This window comes from Bos indicus x Bos taurus, chromosome 11 (assembly GCF_003369695.1).
Source record: "Bos indicus x Bos taurus breed Angus x Brahman F1 hybrid chromosome 11, Bos_hybrid_MaternalHap_v2.0, whole genome shotgun sequence".
Taxonomy (NCBI): Eukaryota; Metazoa; Chordata; class Mammalia; order Artiodactyla; family Bovidae; genus Bos; species Bos indicus x Bos taurus.
In genome coordinates, this window is record NC_040086.1 from 19,517,799 (window position 1) to 19,536,400 (window position 18,602).

Below are 18,602 nucleotides of genomic sequence, written 5' to 3' on the forward strand. Positions count from 1 at the left end.
AACCCACATGAGTACCACACAGACACCACATTCCGTTTGAACACATCTAAAGTGTACTCCTCCATGAGGCAATGATCCTCTGTGGGCCTGATTGAGCTAAAACAAACTGTTCAGGGAGAGATATAACTTAACTTGCCTGATGTTCAACTGTCCCTTAAGAAACTTTTGTCAACTTTTGTACATGTATCCTTAAACAAATTCTTTTTCTTTTTCTTGGTTTTCCCTCTTACCTTTCGTTCACACTATAAATGTTTCCTTCTGTCTTCACAGGAGAGACAAATGTAGGCGCCAAACTTCTAAAAGTTAAGAGAAACACATAAATTCAAAACTAAAATCAAGTATAACTTATTAAGAGTGGATTTTATGCTATGCACTAGGCTTTTTTTTATTATGAGTCAACTATTAGAATAGCAGGTGTAGCAAAGGTTCTAACCTTTGTCTTAAGAAACAATGGGGTTCTCTGTGCTCTAACAATTTTTCACTCTTTTCCTGTGTTTTTCAGCCTTAACACATTGATTGCCAGCATGCCGCTAGCCTCTTTTTCTCCCTTTAGACTCAAAACCTTAGGAAATCTGTCTTGTTGAATTCTCATCCTGGTTGTGTTTCCTTTGTCATTTATTCCTTGCTGGTGGTAAGCCTCCTACAATTGGAAGTCCAAATGCCACCTAAAACTAAACAAATACAAATTGTTATCTTCCCTCCAGGCTTCCCAGGTGGCGCAGTGGTAAAGAATCCACTTGCCCATGCAGGAGACACAGGGATGAGGGTTTGATCCCTGGGTCAAGAAGATCTCCTGAAGAAGGGCATGGCAACCCAGTCCAGTATTCTTGCCTGGGAATTCCCATGCACAGAGGAGGCTGCTGGGCTACAGTCCAAGGGATTGTAGAGTTAGACAACAACAATCTTCCCTCCAAGTCTTGGACTCCCTTGACACCATCAGTGCCATGACACTTGCCTGCATCTCATTCACAAGGAACAGTCATTTCCTTTTTCCTTTGCATCTTCTTCACCCAGCTCTTTAACTCTATTCCCTCAAGTCATGTCTACTCTTCTTCTACAGTCTGTCTCACAAATTCTCCTCCTCCCCATCACTGGATCAGTCTGATGGCCTGACCATCTCACACACAGACCTCGCCTCTCTCCATCTGAACACCAGCATCTGGCGTCATCTTTCTGCAAGTGTTACCTACTGTTCAGAATGTACTGGTGCCTCACAGTGGCTCCTGCTGCCGTCTCACTCCCACTGCTAACTGTATTCACATCCTTGCTTTTCTCTTTCGTTCAAGAGGCCAAGTCTTCCTAATTTACAGCACATCTGATCGTTTATTTCTTCCCTGAGTTATGATAACATTTCTCCCCTACCTGCTTGTCTGAAAAATAATACACTTCTCTCTCTCTTTTTTTTTTTCAGTTGTGCCATGTGGCTTATGGGATCTTAATTCCCCCAACCAGAAATTGTACCTGGCCCTCAGCAGTGAAAGTGCCAAGTCCTAGCCATTTGGTCACCAGGGAATTCACATAATACATTTCTCTTAAGAATACCTCTACAAGCCCACTTCTTCTGTTAGACTTGTCCAAAAGAATGCACTTAACCAATTACTCAACCAATAGCCCCATAGGCCTTTGTGCCTACAATGTATTGTGTGCATATGTTCAAAGACTTCTCTATGTATTTAGAATTATTTGTTCGTAGATTTCGAGATTTCTGTGAGCCTTAATCATGCTTTGAATTCCTGAAACTCCACTCAAATAAGGGCATACAATACAAATACTGAAGACTTCATAAATAGATGAATAAACTAGATCTGAAATAAAACTTCATTTCTAAATAAGTCCAATGCATGATGATACTCACCTCTTCACCTTCCTGGAATTATTTCTGGAACCGTCCTATAACAAAAGAAAATGGAAAATCGTTTCAGACGGTTAAGTCAAGTATCCTGCTTCTCTTGGCCATCTTTTCTCCTGTACTTCTAGATGGTTCTCTGACCACATTTCTTTGTCCTTAAGATTAACAACCTCATCAATTTGTATGCTCTCAGCAAGCCCTGCTTTCAGTGTACTTGTCTACATCAATGTTCTCATCAATTATAGCAAAGACAGATATGATAAGAAGGTCAAAAAACACAAATTGTAGGGGCCCTGAGATTCAGTGGTTAAGACTCTGCAATTCTATTCCAAAGCAGGGGGCACGGGTTTGATCTCTGGTCAGGAAACCAAGACCCCATATGCTGTGCAGCACAACAGGGGGAAAAAAAAAAAAAAGAACTGCAGGGCATGTTCTACAGAAGCACTGATTCTCCAGGTATAGAATATGGCTTCCCAAATGATCCTCTGGCCAGCAGATCTCAGCAAGAAACTACGCATTACAATTACTCACAGTGCTAGTAAAGAAAACAGATGGGGCCCAGGGATCTAGTTTAAAACATTTTTAGGACAAATCAATAATTTAACATTTAGCCAAAAAAGAGGAGTCTTTGACATATCTCTCAAAAATTAACATAGCTCTTTTTAAGCATATTCACTTTTATTCTGGTAGGTGTCGTGTTGTTTTAACAATTTTAGTATGTTGACACTGAGTACAAACATCAGACTAAGATTTCTTGAGTTCCTATCACCCACCAGCCTCAGTTTTGCACAGTGACTGCATTATGATTAATTCAGACATTCTGTAAATGGACAATATTTTCTCCAGTCTCTTCTATTACAAACAATTTTGCAAAGAACATGCATATACATGTATCTCTGTGCACACATATATGTGTTTCTCTAAAAGACATATCTAGGTGTAGAATTGGCAATACAGCTGGCACACCCTCAACTCCACCCAAGTTGCTCCCTAAGACAGTCAAGGCCAATTTATACATCAGCCAGCAACATATACTATTGCTGTAACAGCACATAATAGGTACAACAGGAACAGAGCTGTGTCAACACTTAGAACAGCCAGACTCAAATTTTGCCAATCGGATGGTTTAAAATGGTATCTAGCTGTTGTTTTCATTTGCATTTTCCTGATTATTATGAAGTGAAGCATCCTTTCATATGTCTGTTGCCCCTTTGGGTATCTCTTTTCTAAACTGTCTGTTCAGCTCTTTTGTACACTTTTTCTTTTTTACTGAGTTGCTTATCTTTTTCTCATTGATTTGTTTGTAGTTTAAAAAAATATTTATTTGACTATGCCAGGTCTTCGTTGCAGTATGCAGGGTCTTGTTCCCTGACCAGGGATGGAACCTGGGCCCCTTGCATTGAGAGCATGGAGTTTTAGCCACTGCACCAACAGGGATGTCTTTCTAGTTCTTTATAAATATAATATTTTGATAACACTAATCATCACCACAAAAACTATCTGGTTTTTAAGTTTAGCTCTGATTTATTAAAACAGAAGCAGAAATCTATGAGTGAACCTTCTAAATACCATCCAATTGATAGAAGAAAAGAAGCCAGATTATAGGAATACATGAAAAATACAAAGGTGAGTAGGGAGAGAAAGATGGGAGTGAACAGCAGAAAAATTTTGCATGTGAGGAATGGGAGTTAATAAAGAAAGGAGAGAGAAAAGGCTGCAAAATATTTTGATTTAATAAAAGCCCATAAAAAAATTGAAAAATTATGACAGGTACTGGAGGTCACTTTTAAATGGGGAAACACAAAGGAAAATAAGATTAACTAGGAAAGTTAGAGACTAATACTATACCCCTGGAGACACGGAAGAGCTGTTTAATGTGCCACTGTTGTTATCACTTCTTTCTGATGCATTTGTTGAGAAGCCATTTTCAGACGGTGATTCAGAACTACTAAAAGAAAAGACGACAGCTATTAGTTTATGAATTCTACCTATTTTTTGTTGATCACTAATTGCTTTTTCTAAATTCTCCTTCGACATTAAACATTTTCGTAAATATCCGCTCTTTCAGGCTGCAATCTGAATTTGTTTGTCACACTGGTTTGTCCATACTTACGATGTACTCACTGCTGGAGAGTTTCTTTCGACATCACCACACGCAGCACTGAAACCATCTCTCTGTAAGATTTAAAAGTACAACTAAGTGACTTCTTATAGTAGCTTAGTCTCTGTGAACCAACTCCCACATTTATTTCCCCACATTTACCAAATTCACAGCCATAAAGAATTACAGGATTAATACATTTTTATGGATGTTTGATCTGAATTTAAGAAACATTGAGCTGTCATGAGAACTGTGATCCTTCTGAAGCTTCATGGCCACAGGGCTCATTGGTGGGACACAGCATGAAGGAGTGCTTTTGCTATGTGACTGGCTGTCTTGACATCACCTAAATATCATTTAACTTCAAATCAACTTCAGAGAGAATTTTAAAACATAGAAATCAAATCCCAAGGCAGTACATACCATTGTTTCTGATTCTATCTTTTCATAAGCCAGTTTGGCAGCCAACTGTTTTGCCTCCTGTTTAGTGGAACCCACACCACTACCATATTCTTCTTGTCCAATTTTGCATATATAATGAAATCTAGGAGAAATGATAAAGAGTATTAAACCAAATACCATAAACCAGTAAATGTAACTCATGTGTTCTCAGAAAAAAAAACACACATTAACAAAGGGCTAAATATAACACCAATTTAATAGATTAATAGTTCATATCTTACTTAATTTAAAATTTCAACGAGGGCTTCCCTGCTGGCATTGTGGTAAAGAATTCGCCTGCCAATGCAGGAGAAACACGGGTTCAATCCCTCATCTGGGAAGATCCTACATGTTGTGGAGCCACTAAGCCCATGTGCCACAACTACTGAGTCTGTTCTCTAGAGTCCTGCAGCCGCAGCTACAGAGCCCATCTGCCGCAGCTACTGAAGCCCACACATCTTAGAGTCCGTACTCTGCAAGTGGAGAAGCCACCACAACGAGAAGCCCGAGCATGGCCACTAGAGTGTAGGCCCCGCTTGCTGCAACTAGAGAAACCCCACGCAGTAATGAAGACCCAGCACAGCCAAAACTAACTAACTAAATAAATAAAAATTATATTTAAAAAAGCAAAATAAATATATATATATATTTTTTTTTTTTCAATGAGATGGCTAATCAGTTTACCAGAATAACCAGCATTGGCTAATAGCCCAGCTTCCATTCTCTAGGGAACGTTCTAACTCTTTGCTGCTTCATTGAAAGATGTGGCATTAAGGTACCAAATGGTGATTTTTTTAAATTCCCCAAAAGTCAAAAGACATGGAGGCAGAGAAAGAAGAAAGAGATCTAATGAATTTTTCAGAGATGTTCAACTGCTACGATAAAATCCGTAGAGGCTTCTACAGGAGAATAATAAGGTGACAGTGTTTTGGAGGACATGGGCCAAGTGTATCTAACTTCAGCTCTAACTTTAGCATTTTCTGCGCCTACCGCCCCACCACGCTCATGTACACAAAAACCTAGGCAAATCCTCACAATGCAAAAGCCCCATGCTGAAGTCACTTAATTTTCATATGAGCTACAAGGATGCCTGTAGTTAGGCAAGGAGCCCTGGACAATTATAGAAGAACTATATTTAAGGTGGCAAAGCAACAGACATGGCAACTTATATCATGGAGTTACCACGTAGTGCTACAGAATTGTGGCAGTATTATTCATCGTGGATGGAAACACTCTACCAGTGAGTCTTCCCCACTAGGCTCTGAAGGGAAATTAGGGAGCTGGGCTGAAGGACTCGATTATTTCTGTGGCTCCTGTTTTTCTTCAGCACGCCCTAAACAGTCTTCTTTTCTTTAACAATCAAATGTTAAAGCACTAGGTCAAAGGAATCAAACAGGTGAGCTACGGGAAAATAAAACAGCTCTTAATTTATGGAGACTGACTCACAGAATTCACTTTTGACTCTTTCATTCCAGTGAATCCTATCACATTTTTGTCTTCCTGGTTCTGGCCTAAAAGCCATTGGGGTGAACAGTAAAATTCATAGAACAGTATCCTAAAGTGGGGTGTTTGGACTATTCGCCTTTTAGAATTTTTGTCCTTCTCTCTCATTTAACTGATTGGTTGTAGCTGAGAAACAACCTTCTTCACACTCATTTTCTTTCTGCTTTTCCCAGTTCAAATTCATTCTTCATCCTCATCTCCAAAGTCTTTGCCCACTGGTGAGACGTTCTCATTATCTCTGACTGACCTTCTCATCCATCCCCCTCATCATATCCCTCAAATCCTGGTCTCCTCACCATCCAGGGTGAAAACCCAGTCCTTATTTATTTATTTTTGGTTGTGTTGGGTTTTTTTTTTTTGCTTTGTGGGCGTCTCATTGTGGTGGCTTCTCTTGCTGCGGAACACAGGCTCTGGATTGCAGGGTCAGTAGTTTCGGTGCTGGAGCTGAGTTGCTTCATGGCATGTGGGATCTTCCTGGACCAGGGATCAAATCTACCTCTCCTGCATTATTGGTGGGTGGATTCTTAACCGCTGGACTACCAGGGAAGTGTTTTTATTTTTCCTTTTGTCTGCACAGCATACACGATATTCGTTCCCCAACCAGGATTCAAACTCATGCCCCCTGCATTAGAAGCTTAGAGTCTTAACCACTGGACCAGGGTTTCCTAAACCTATGTTTCACCAGGAACTTCCCTAAACCCATTCCTTCTAATACATAGTACTTGCCTAGAGAGTGACACTATTCAATAAAATCTGAAGGCCAAACATCTCCATTCTGACAAGAGTGGAAAGAGACTCAGTCCACACATGGGGCAGGGCTCTTCTCACACAGCCACTGTGACCTCAGGGATGGGAAGGTCTTCACCACCTGACCTCTCTTAGATTTCCTGCAGACTAAACCACCCAGAGAGATCTCAGAAATAAAGGATTTCCCAGATTTGATCTATTGTGGGATATGGGTGCCCAGACTTCAGCAATGAAGCATTTTAATATTTTCATTACAAAGATGTCAAACTGCAATAAGGTCATAAAAAACCTTCTCTGCATAATGTACCAAAAAAGACAGATATTTTTGGAAAATTAGACATGAAAATAAGGTTGCTCTATTGCTTAGATATAGTGAAACAGAAGGAAAAACAACATCTCACCCTTCGGGCCCATCACCCTTTGATTTACATTCTTCATAAGTTACACATAGGTTTTTCTTCTGGGAGATCGTATTAAGACGGCCTATGTAATTCTCAATGGGTGGTCCTTCTGGAATATTTGTTGTCAGCTGAGATGAAAAACTAACTGACTAAAAGAAAAAAAAATCCATAAGGATAAATTTTAACAAGAAAAGACATTACATATTTTCCTTTTAAAGTTTCAAAAAGGAAAACAAAATAGTCAATTTTCTTGTTTATCTAGGTAAAACTATAAAACTTTCTGATTTGTTGTATCTTTTGTAATCTCAAAGGACAAGATAACACATACTGAAATAAAGTTATATCCTAGATCACAACTTCATAGGAAACAGGAATAAAATACATTACTCCTTCCACTATTATCTGCCCCTTTTAAAATTCCCCATCTGTCAAAATCTTGTCCAAAGTTTTTCTACTTTGTTAACTTTGTCAAAGAATTTTTGGTTTTATTGACCTTCTTTATTATATCTTTGTTTTTTTCACATCAATTTATTCCCTTTTGTTATCACAGTCTTACTTCTGCTTTTTCGTGGGTAAAGGTATTCTATTGTTCTTTTTCTGACTTCATGACTTGGTTTTCTGGCTCATTAACAATTTATAAGTTTTGGGGGTTTTCCTGATTTATTTTGCTCAATTTTGATTAAAAGGGTGACACCTTCTAGTAAAATTTTATATATATATATATATATTTTTTTTTTTTTTGGCTGCACTGTATGGTACTTGGGATCTTAGTTCCCAGACCAGGGATCAAACCTGTGCTCCCTAAGGTGGAAGCCTAGAGTCTTAACCACTGGACCACCAGGAAGATCCCAGTGAGTAAGATTTTTCATGAAAGTATCTTGAATACTGAAATTCTGAAAAATTTTGAAAATTTGAGAATGATCCATTTTTGTCTCACATGCAAAATGACTTCCTGCCTCATTTTACAGATGCTGCTCCAGTGTTGTCTGGTTTTTAATGGTGGTGTGGGCAGCATGATTTTTTTTTCATTTTTATATTTTGTATAAGTTCTTCTGTCTGGATACTTGTAGGATTCTTTCTTCATCCCTAGAGCTCAGTCCTTTCACAAAGGCCAATGTTGTTCTTAGTGGTTCCATATTTTTCAATATCTTATGAGCCGCTGAGTTGTTTCAATCTGCAGGTAGCTCTTTCTTTATTTCATAAAGACTTTCTACTGCTCTTTTCAGAGACAGCTTTTTCTGTACTAGTTACTTACTCTGTTTGCATCTTCAGCAATACCAATTATACATGTTACTTTTGCATCATCTGCCCTCCATATATTAATGTATCATTCTCCTCATGGTTCCTTCCATCTCTTCCCTTTTCCACTGCATTCCCTCAATCAGGTGGAGGGGCTCCTTCCAGAACCTGTTAGCTCATTTCTCACTGTTTCCTTAGAGTATGTCACTGCTGTTGGCACTCTAAATAGGTATCGCCCATCTTGCCCACTCTTTTTGAGGTGGACCTCTTATTCAGGGTTCTATAGAAAAGAGTCCAGGAAAAAGAATGAACTAAACTTTGAAAGCAAAAGAACTTGTGAATGGTTTTATTCTGCATGTGAGTATTTTCTCACAGGACAGGGCAAAATACCATAGATATTTGTGAGTTCCCTTTCACAATGGGAAAAAAAAAAAGGTAATTACTCACCTTACGGTCTTTATTAATTATTTCCAAAGCTAATTTGGCTGCAGCGTTTTTGGCTTCCTTCTTTGATCTACCTTCAGCCTTTGGATATTCTTTATCATCTATTATAACTTGATATGTAAACCTGATAACAATGAAAAATTCAAAGAATATCATAAAATTCATGCATTATTTAACTAGCATTCTAATCATAACTGCCTTCTGTGACTACCTTCGAAAATTTTAACCTGTGTTCCACATAGAATAATCATAAGGAATTTGATTTAGGCCATTCAGGTATGACCTAAATCAAATCCCTTACGATTATACAGTGGAAGTGACAAATAGATTCAAGGGGTTAGATCTGATAGACAGAGTGCCTGAAGACCTATGGATGAAGGTTCATAACACTAAACAGGATGCAGTGATCAATACCATCACCAAGAAAAAGAAATGCAAAAAGGCAAAATGGTTGCCTGAGGAGGCCTTACAAACAGCTGAGAAAAGAAGAGAAACAAAAGGCAAAGGAGAAAAGGAACGATACACCCATGTGAATGCAGACTTCCAAAGATTAGCAGGGAGAGAGAAGAAAGCCTTCCTAAGTGATCAAGGCAAAGAAATAGAGGAAACCAACAGAATGGGAAAGACTAGAGATCTCTTCAAGAAAATTAGAGATACCAAGGGAACATTTCATGCAAAGGTGGGCAAAATAAAGGACAGAAATGGTATGGACCTAACTGAAACAGAAGATATTAAGAAGAGGTGGCAAGAATACACAGAAGAACTATACAAAAAAGATCTTTATGACCCAGATAACCACGATGGTGTGATCACTCACCTAGAGCCAGACATTTTGGAGTGTGAAGTCAAGTGGGCCTTAGGAAGCATCACTATGAACAAAGGCAGTAGAGATGATGGAATTCCAGTTGAGCTATTTCAAATCTTAAAAGATGATGCTGTGAAAGTGCTGCACTCAATATGCCAGGAAATCTGGAAAACTCAGCAGTGGCCACAGGACTGGAAAAGGTCATTTATCACTCCAATCCCAAAGAAAGGCAATGCCAAAGAATGTTCAAATTACCACACAATTGCACTCACTTTACATGCTAGTAAAGTAATGCTCAAAATTCTCCAAGCAAGGCTTCAACAGTACATAAACCAAGAACTTCAAGATGTTCAAGTCGGATTAAGAAAAGGCAGAGGAACCAGAGATCAAATTGCCAACATCCGTTGGATCATCGAAAAAGCAAGAGAATTCCAGAAAAACATCTACTTCTGCTTCACTGACTAAACTAAAGCCTTAGACTGTATGGATCACAACAAACTGTGGAAAATTCTTAAAGAGATGGGAATACCAACCACCTTACCTGCCTCCTGAGAAATCTATATGCAGGTCACGAACCAACAGTTAGAACCAGACACGGAACAATGAACTGGTTCCAAATTAGGAAAGGAGTACGTCAAGGCTGTATATTGTCACCCTGCTTATTTAACTTATATGCAGAGTACATCATGTGAAATGCCAGGTTGGATGAAGCACAAGCTGGAATCAAGATTGCCAATAGAAATATGAATAACCTAAGATACACAGATGATACCACCCTTATGGTAGAAAGTGAAGAAAGAGCCTGTTGATGAAGGTGAAAGAGGACAGTGAAAAAGTTGGCTTAAAATTCAACATTCTACTGGTAAATAGATGGAGAAACAATGGAAACAATGACAGACTTTATTTTCTTGGGCTCCCAAATCACTGCGGATGGTGACTGCAGCCATGAAATTAAAAGACACTTGCTCCTTGGAAGAAAATCTATGACCAACCTAGACAGCATATTAAAAAGCACAGACATTACTTTCCCGACAAAGGTTTATGTAGTCAAAGCTATGATTTTTCCAGTAGTCATATATGGATGTGACAGTTGGACCGTAAAGAAGTCTGAGCGCTGAAGAATTGATGCTTTTGAACTGTGGCGTTGGGAAAGACTCTTGAGAGTCCCTTGGACTGCAAGATCAAACCAGTCAATCCTAAGGGAAATCAGTCCTGAATATTCATTGGAGGGACTGATGCTGAAGCTGAAGCTCCAATACTTTGGCCACCTGATACAAAGAGCTGACTCATTAGCAAAGACCCTGATGCTGGGAAAGATTGAAGGCAGGAGGAGAAGGGGATGACACAGAATGAGATGGTTGGATGGTATTACCAATTCGATGGACATGAGTTTGAGCAAACTCTGGGAGACAGTGAAGGACAGGGAAGCCTGGCGTGCTGCAGTCCATGGGGTTGCAAAGAGTCAGCCACGAGTGAGTGACTGAACAACAACCACCACACAGAATTCAAGCAGTCACCCTAAACAGCAAAACAGTACACCATTTTGAAGCATGGAAAGGTTTATACACTGTTTTTTTCTTTGGAGTCCTCTGAAGTTACCACTTTACATCGAAAAGATTCTCATCGTCTTCTCTGGCAGCGTTGCTCTCATGCTAAAGAACTGACTTCAAAATTGTGCCAAAGTTGCTATTCTCCCAGTTTTAATTTTATATGGATATACCCTTTCTTATAGCAACTTACCTAAAATTATGTGGAGGTCCTGTCTTAGCCAGTTCACAATACCTAACTTCTACACCATTCTTTTGTTGGTATTTATTAAGTTCTTCTATGTAGAAACATGGTGAACGACCAGTGGCCATTTTTTTTCCTCTAGTAACCTACAAAAAAAAGAGAGAATTTTGAAAGAAGTGATATACTCAGAAAATATTTAATTTCCCCAGTTCAGTTTAAGAGATAAAACAGGGTAAGATGACTCTCCTTTATATGACTCATCTCAGCCCCACATAAATCCAGAGAAAACTTTCTTACAAGATCTTTCTTTCTCTCTCGTGGACTACAAAATCAAGTTAATTTCTCCAAGATTTTCTACTTTCAAAACTCAACTGGCCAAAAAAGGATGGAGGTCCTTCTCCTTAACTTTTCTTTCTGCTTCCACTGAGTGTCAAGTGAAGTCTGTCCATCTGCTTAAAAAGATAAAAGCCTGAAGGAGGAGGATTAGAATTATTTTTGTTGAGAATAAAAAGGTTGAGTGTCTATATAAAATTTATGAAATCATGAAGGATTTAGCTGTACGGACAAAGATTCTCCTATGAAACCCCACAAAACTTCATTTGATATTTTCAGAAGTCAGCTTTAGGACAATTTACTTGGCAGACACATTAGGCCCTGGTTTATGGTTCTCACTGGACGAAGATAGTAACAATGATTCAAATTACAAATAAAATCTAAAGAATATAGAATTTAAATATAAGAGCCAAAGCTATAAAACTTTAAAAGTAAATATAAGGGTGAATCTTCACAATCTTAGATTTGGCAGTGGAATCTTAGCTATGACAGCAAAAGCATAGCAACAAAAGAAAACATAAATAAACTGGACCTCATCAAAATTAAAAATATTTGCATATCAAAGGACACTACGAGGAAAATGAAAAGACAGTCTTCAGAAAGGGATTTTTATAAATAATATATCTGATAAAGACCTAATATCCAGAATATATGAAGAACTTTTACAACTCAACAATAAAAAGAGTTAAGAAATTAAAAAATAGGCAAAGGATTGAATAGATATTTCTCCCAAGAAGACATACAAATGGCCAACAAGCACATGAAAAGATGTTTAATATCATTACTTATTAGACAGATACAAATCAAAACCACAACTAGATTCTACTTCACACCCACTGGGCTGGTAATAATAATAATAATATAGAAAATAAATGTATTGGTGAAAATATAGAAAAATTATAAACCTCATATATCTCTGACAGAATGTCAAGTAATGCAGCCTCTATGAAATTTGATGGTTCCTCAAAAAGTTAAACTTAGATTTACCATAAAAGTGAAAGTGAAAGTCACTCAGTCGTTTCTGACTCTTGCGACCCCATACAGTCCATGGAATTCTACAGGCCAGAATACTGGAATGGGTAACCTTTCCCTTCTCCAGCAGATCTTTCCAACCCAGGGATCGAACCCAAGTCTACCGTATTGCAGGCGAATTCTCTTACCAGCTGAGCCACAAATACCACCCATCAATTTCACCCCTTTGGTGTATATCCAAAGAATTGAAAAACAGGTTTTCAAATACTTACACAGGAATATGCAAAACAGCACTAGTCACAATAATCCAAAAGTAGAAACCAATCAAATATCTATCAACTGAAGAAAGGTGAACACAATGCTGTACATCTACACGTGGAATCTTATCCTTTAAGACATCCTTTAAGCCCCGAAAAGGATAACGTATTGAAACATGCTGTAACGTGGTTAAATGTCAAAACATGCTAAATGAAAGAAGTCAGACGTAAACAGTAACACAGCATATCTATGATTCCATCTACGTGAAACATCCAGAATAAGTAAATCCATAGACAGAAAGTGGACCCTGTTGACCTCTTGTTTCTTATTAGCAAGCTCTTTTGATTTTCCTTCTTCCAAGGTGACAAGTTCTTTCTGACACTCCTTAATCTCCACAGCCTTTAGATGCTGGAGTTTCCCCCAAGACTTGGTCCAAAAACACTATTCTCTTCACTCTATATTTTCTCCTCAAGGAAATTTCTCTCATGGCCATGATTTCACAGATCACCTATTTGTCATTACCTCTGAAATTTATACATAATTTATGAACCTCTTTCTGAGTTTCAGAGCTCTCTATCCAACCTCTCCACTTGGACATCTTAATGGCTTTTAAACTCCAAAAATCTAAAACTGCATTTATAATCTTCTCTCAGACTGGTTTAGAGTTTCCTTACTCAGAAAATGACTCCACTGTCCACCCATGTCTGAAAGCCATGAATCTGGGAGGCATCCTGGACATGTCCTTTCCGTGCCTTCTGATCTATACCTAAGCCCTGTCCTCCAAATCCTTTGACTTCTCAGTGATGTCTATAACCACCATCCTGGTTCAAGCCATCACCGTCTCACTCCTGGACTGCTGCAAGAACCTCAGAACCAATTCCTCACGGTTGCTACAATTTCTTCTCTAACCTGCAGCCATCATGATTTTTTAGTAGAACCTCTTTCTCATTGTTGTAAAATAAACATAACATGAAATTTGCCATTTTTAAGTGAACAATTTGTGGGCAAAAGCATTTTCACAATGTTGTAAGCCCACCATCACCATCTATTTCCAAAACTCTTTTCATCTCCCCAAATAGAAAGTCTGTACCCACTAAACAATGACTTCCCATTTCCCTTCCCCCTCAGCCCCTGGTAACCACCATTCCATTTTCTATGCCTATACATTTGCCTATTCCAGGTATCTAGTATTAGTTGAATTCTACCATATTTGTCCTCTTGTGTTTTAGCTAATGTCTTCAAGGTTCATCCATGCTGTATGAAGCATATATCACAATTTCCTTCCTTTTTAAGGCTGAATACTATTCCACTGTATGGATATCCCACATTTTGTTTATCTATTCATCTACTGATGAACACTTGGGTTATTTCAACCTTTCGGCTATTGTGAGTAATGACGATATGAACATTGTTGTACAAAAATCTATTCAAATGCCTACTTTTGAATCTTTTGAGCAGACACCTAGAGGTGGACTTGCTAAATCATATGGTAATTTAGAGTCAACTTTTTCAAGAATTGTCAAATTACTTTCCACAGTGGCTGTACCATTTTACACTTCCATCAGCATGCACGAGGGTTCCAATTTCTCCAAAACCTCACCAACAGTTGTTATTTTCCATTTTTTAAATAGTCGTGTCAGAATCTTTTAAAACCTCACTTCAGTCATGCAGCCTCCACAGGCCATCAGAATTGTTTTTGTCAAGGTTACCCATGGCTCCCCCATCTCCGAAACTAGTCAGTGGTCTGTTCCCAGCCCTTTTCTTCTTGATACATAACTGGCACAAGACATGGTCGCTCCTATGTCCCTCCTTACCCCTTTGCTTGGACACTTAAGACATCATCCTCTCCTGGTTTCCCTCCTTTCTCACAAGCTATTCCTTTTCTGTCTCCTTTCTTGGTTCCTCTTCATCATCCTTTCTTTTAAATACTGCATTGTCTCGGGGTCCAGGTCTCATATCTCCTCTCTGCTCTACTTACACTCACTCCCTGGTGATCCCCTCAAGGCTTAGAGCTTTAAATTCCACCTACACAGAGATGGTTCTCAAAAGGACGCCTCCCCCACTAACTCCTTCCTGGCTCCCAACTGCTTCTGACCAACAAACTCCCTCCTGAAATGCTCTGGACTCTACCCCCTTAGCTGCTTCTGCCTGGTGAATTCCTGCTTCCTCTAGATCTCAGCTCAAGTATTACTTCCCACACCCCCTGGAAGACATCCTGGTTTGATGCTCTACAGCCCTTGTCTCCTTTATTACAATTGCTAATTTAATTGAGTGTCTTCCAAAAGAGACCAAGAGCTACAAGAAGCAACAAAGTCCAGAAGCAACAAACAGGAGAGGATAAGAGATGGCTGGAAGTGCTCCAATGAAGCGAAATAGGTCTATGAGATAGACGGGGCATTAGGAGGTGGGGACAGAGATATGAGGGAGGTGGCTGTAATACAGTGGCAAGGGAAGACCCTTCTTAGGAGGCAACACTGAAATCAAGCCTGGATGATGAGAAAGTCCATCATGCTTAGACAGGGGGAAGTGCATCTCAGGCAGAGGAAACCGTGAGGCAGGCACCAGCATGGCTTTTGGAAGGCTAAGAAAAAGTCAAGGAGACTGCTGCACAGTGAACGAAGGGAAATGGTGGGATTTGAGTCAGAGAGGTAGGCAGGTGCCACAGCACAGAGACCTTGAAGACAAACCTATAGGAAATATTACAACGTGATAAGTACTAGGAAAACTGAAGCAGAGTAGGGGGTACTGTAAGGGAATGACCGAGTTGCTTTTACATGGAGGTTTTTCAGGGAAGGCTGCTCTCATATTGTTACATTGGAACAAGTACAGGGTAAAGCAAGCGACTGGCCTATACAGGTCTCTGGGAAGAGCTTTCCAGGAAGAAACAGGCAGTGCAAAAGCCCATAGGCAGGGGCAGTGCTTGGCAGTGCTCCAAGAACCGAAAGGAGGCCTGTGTGGTCGGAAAGCAGGGTCCAGGGGCCCATGCCTGTAGGCCAGCAACCTTCTAGAGGGTTCTAATGAGATGGAAAGTTATTGAAGAATGGGGGATAGGGTGGGGACTGAGGGTTCCCTGCTCTGCCTTAGAGGACCTGGGGTTGCTACGGTGCGAGAAGCTGGGGAGTGGGGGGTGGGGGTGGAGGGCCAGAGTTTGGGCGGGGGCCAAAGATGGGCAATTGGGAGACAATTTCAAGGGATTTTGGGCAGGAGATTTTTGTTGCCAATCTTGGGCAATTCAGGCCTCCGTATTTCACATTGTCTATCAAGCCACAGGACTTTTCCGTTTTCCACGGGTTCCCCTCCCCCCAGCAACCAGGCCCGGGTTAGTGGTTACCTGCTGGTTTAAAAATTCTTCGCGGGAAGAAAATGACTGTCAGCTCCCACCGCGCTGCAGGATGCTTTCCCCAGGTCCAGCCAGGGCCAGCACTCGGCTGCGGGCCTCGGACAACGCTACCGGGGCGGCGGCGCAGGGGTCCGGGGCCTCTTATCGGCGTCCAGTCCCGGGCTGGGGAGGCGGACAGGCGGGCTCGCTCCGCGCTGGCTCCAGCTGCCGGCCCTCGCAGCTCCCGCGCCGCTACAGTCAGCGGAAGCTCGGCGAGTCTGGGCGGCTCGCTCTCGGTTTCGTTTTCCCGACGGACTCCGCCTTCCTTCGGCCGCCCCGGCCCCTCCCGCACGGGTCCGCACAGGCCCCGCGATCGCCTGAAACCCGCGTCAGGCCTCCACCTGGAGTCCGCGCGCGGACGTCCAGGGCCTTGCAGCCCCCACCCCGGCTGCTGGGACTGTCGCCGGCCCCGGTGCGGGGCAGGGTCCTCCGGGAGATGGGGAGGGCATTGAGGTCTCCGAGGCCCGCAACGTGGCAGGCCCTCTGCCGTAAATGCTCCCCTTGCCTCTTCAACGCCAGCATTTGGGGTGGGGTGAGCTGACTTATTTGCAAAGACCCTGATGCTGGCAAAGATTGAGGGCAGTAGGAAAAGGGGATGACAGAGGAGGAGATGGTTGAATGGTATCACCGACTCAATGGACATGGGTTTGGGTGGGCTCCAGGAGTTGGTGATGGACAGGGAGGCCTGGCGTGCTGCGGTCCACGGGGTCGCAGAGTCGGACACGACTGAGCGACTGAACTGAACTGGAGGGGCTGGATATCATTGGCTCCATTTCATAATGGAAGAAACTGAGTAAATCAACTCTGCCAAGGCAGAGCCAGGATTCCATTGCCCGTAACCAACGAAGCACCTCTCCTCACAGCAACCCAGACAGGGGATGCAGAAGCATAATCTCCCTTCTCTCTGTTTCCATCTAACCATTCATTTATTCAACAGGTAATTGCACCTGCTGTACCAGGTACCAGCCAGCAGTTAGGAGAGCCATCTGCTTCCTGAGGGGTCTCCTGGAGTTTACAACCAAAGTCCTTACCAGTAGGATTTTTAATGAGAAAATTTTAAATCCTGCAAGATATCCTGAGGCAAGGTTTGGTGGCTCAGACGGTAAAGAATCTGCTTGCAATGCCGCAGATCCGGTTTGTTCCCTGGGTTGGGAAGATTCCCCAAGAAGAGAACCCACTCCAGTATTTTTGCCTTGGAAATCCCGTGGACAGAGGAGCAAGACAAGACATCCTCCTTATCTAATGGACTATCACACTCCCAGAGTAATACTGGCACCTTGACTGAGTGACTGAGGAGTGCTGAGTACCCATCTCACAGCAGTATTACAAGGTAGGTGCCATCACTATGCCCATTTAACAGATGAGAAAACCGAGGTCCGAGGCACAGAGAAGTTAAGTAACAGCTGGTAAGCAAGGGAGCTAGAATTAGAACCAGAAGCCTGTACCTCAACATCCTAGCTAGGGTGAGGGGGAAGAGGCATTTCCAAGGTGGACTTCAGGTACACATTACATATTGGCTATTGGCTTTCCCGTGTCTCTTTTGCAGCCTCCGGTACTGCAGCCTATCAGTGGGAAACACTATAGTTTCCTTGATTTAACTTCCCCACATATGAAGCCCTAGTGGAAGATTTGGAAGGTAGACAGGAGTCAGACCCCTCTTTCTGTGGCCCTTTGAGATGACAGAAAGCCCCAACTGTAGTGATTGTTTGCCGGAGTCCATTTACCAGCTTTGTGGGTGTGAGGTGGTTGTTTCAGAGGTAACGGCAATAGCAATGACATGTTTTCTGACTTTTTAAAGCCCCTGAACTGGCCGAAAGAGCTTAAAGAAAATGACAAGCTCAAGCATGGTCAGAGGATACAAGCTTTTATAACTGCCCGGAAGAACCTCTTGCTTCCTGTCATCTCAAGGTTTGTGGAGCAGAAATTAGGTGCGGAGTTCAGTGCTGCAGTTAGCTGTTATTGTATAACCTTAATTTGTACCCTCCTCAGATCTCTTCTATGAACACTGAGGCCATTGACTGGGAAAGAATAAGATCCTGGGAATTTGGGTGGATTCAAAGGAGTGAAAAAGTTAGCTTAAAGCTCAACATTCAGAAAACTAAGATCATGGCATCCGGTCCCATCACTTCATGGCAAATAGATGGGGAAACAGTGGCTGACTTTATTTTTGGAGGCTTCAAAGTCACTGCAGATGGTGATGGCAGCCATGAAATTAAAAGACGCTTACTCCTTGGAAGGAAGGTTGTGACCAACTTAGACAGCATATTAATCAGCAGAGACATTACTTTGCCAACAAAGGTCCATATAGTCAAGGCTATGGCTTTTCCAGTAGTCGTGTATGGATGTGAGAGTTGGACTATAAAGAAAGTTGAGTGCCGAAAAATTGATGCTTTTGAACT

The 18,602-nt window shown here is 41.3% G+C and overlaps 2 protein-coding genes across 3 annotated transcripts in view; one reads left to right on the forward strand and one right to left on the reverse strand.

Annotated features, from left to right (window-relative positions):
• EIF2AK2 (eukaryotic translation initiation factor 2 alpha kinase 2) overlaps nucleotides 1–16,438 on the reverse strand; it is a 31,022-nt gene extending 14,584 nt beyond the window's left edge. The window contains exons 1-9 of one of the 2 annotated variants that reach the window (XM_027555009.1): nucleotides 16,156–16,438; nucleotides 11,271–11,407; nucleotides 8,729–8,849; nucleotides 7,043–7,191; nucleotides 4,374–4,494; nucleotides 3,963–4,024; nucleotides 3,698–3,797; nucleotides 1,856–1,890; nucleotides 231–296 (exon numbers count right to left, since the gene is read on the reverse strand). In XM_027555009.1, the coding sequence (XP_027410810.1) occupies nucleotides 231–296; nucleotides 1,856–1,890; nucleotides 3,698–3,797; nucleotides 3,963–4,024; nucleotides 4,374–4,494; nucleotides 7,043–7,191; nucleotides 8,729–8,849; nucleotides 11,271–11,389 (773 nt within the window). In that variant the 5' untranslated portion in view covers nucleotides 11,390–11,407; nucleotides 16,156–16,438. The remainder of the gene's footprint in view (nucleotides 1–230; nucleotides 297–1,855; nucleotides 1,891–3,697; nucleotides 3,798–3,962; nucleotides 4,025–4,373; nucleotides 4,495–7,042; nucleotides 7,192–8,728; nucleotides 8,850–11,270; nucleotides 11,408–16,155) is intronic. The other variant, XM_027555010.1, reaches the window with a different exon arrangement.
• LOC113900697 lies at nucleotides 14,226–18,337 on the forward strand. Its single transcript, XM_027554380.1, has 4 exons — nucleotides 14,226–14,313; nucleotides 16,131–16,735; nucleotides 17,141–17,533; nucleotides 18,002–18,337. The coding sequence occupies exons 1-3, from the start codon at nucleotides 14,226–14,228 to the stop codon at nucleotides 17,198–17,200; spliced, it is 753 nt and encodes a 250-aa protein (XP_027410181.1). The 3' UTR covers nucleotides 17,201–17,533; nucleotides 18,002–18,337.
• Nucleotides 18,338–18,602: the final 265 nt, after the last annotated feature.

Excerpts from the sequence above, each read along its gene's own strand:
- LOC113900697 (XM_027554380.1), top strand. The coding sequence starts at position 14,226 with ATGAACATTGTTGTACAAAAATCTATTCAAATGCCTACTTTTGAATCT. Across the intron at positions 14,314-16,130 it reads TGGACTTGCTAAATCATATG|CAACCAGGCCCGGGTTAGTG; the intron begins GTAATTTAGAGT and ends CCCTCCCCCCAG. Across the intron at positions 16,736-17,140 it reads ACGCCAGCATTTGGGGTGGG|GTAATTGCACCTGCTGTACC; the intron begins GTGAGCTGACTT and ends TTTATTCAACAG.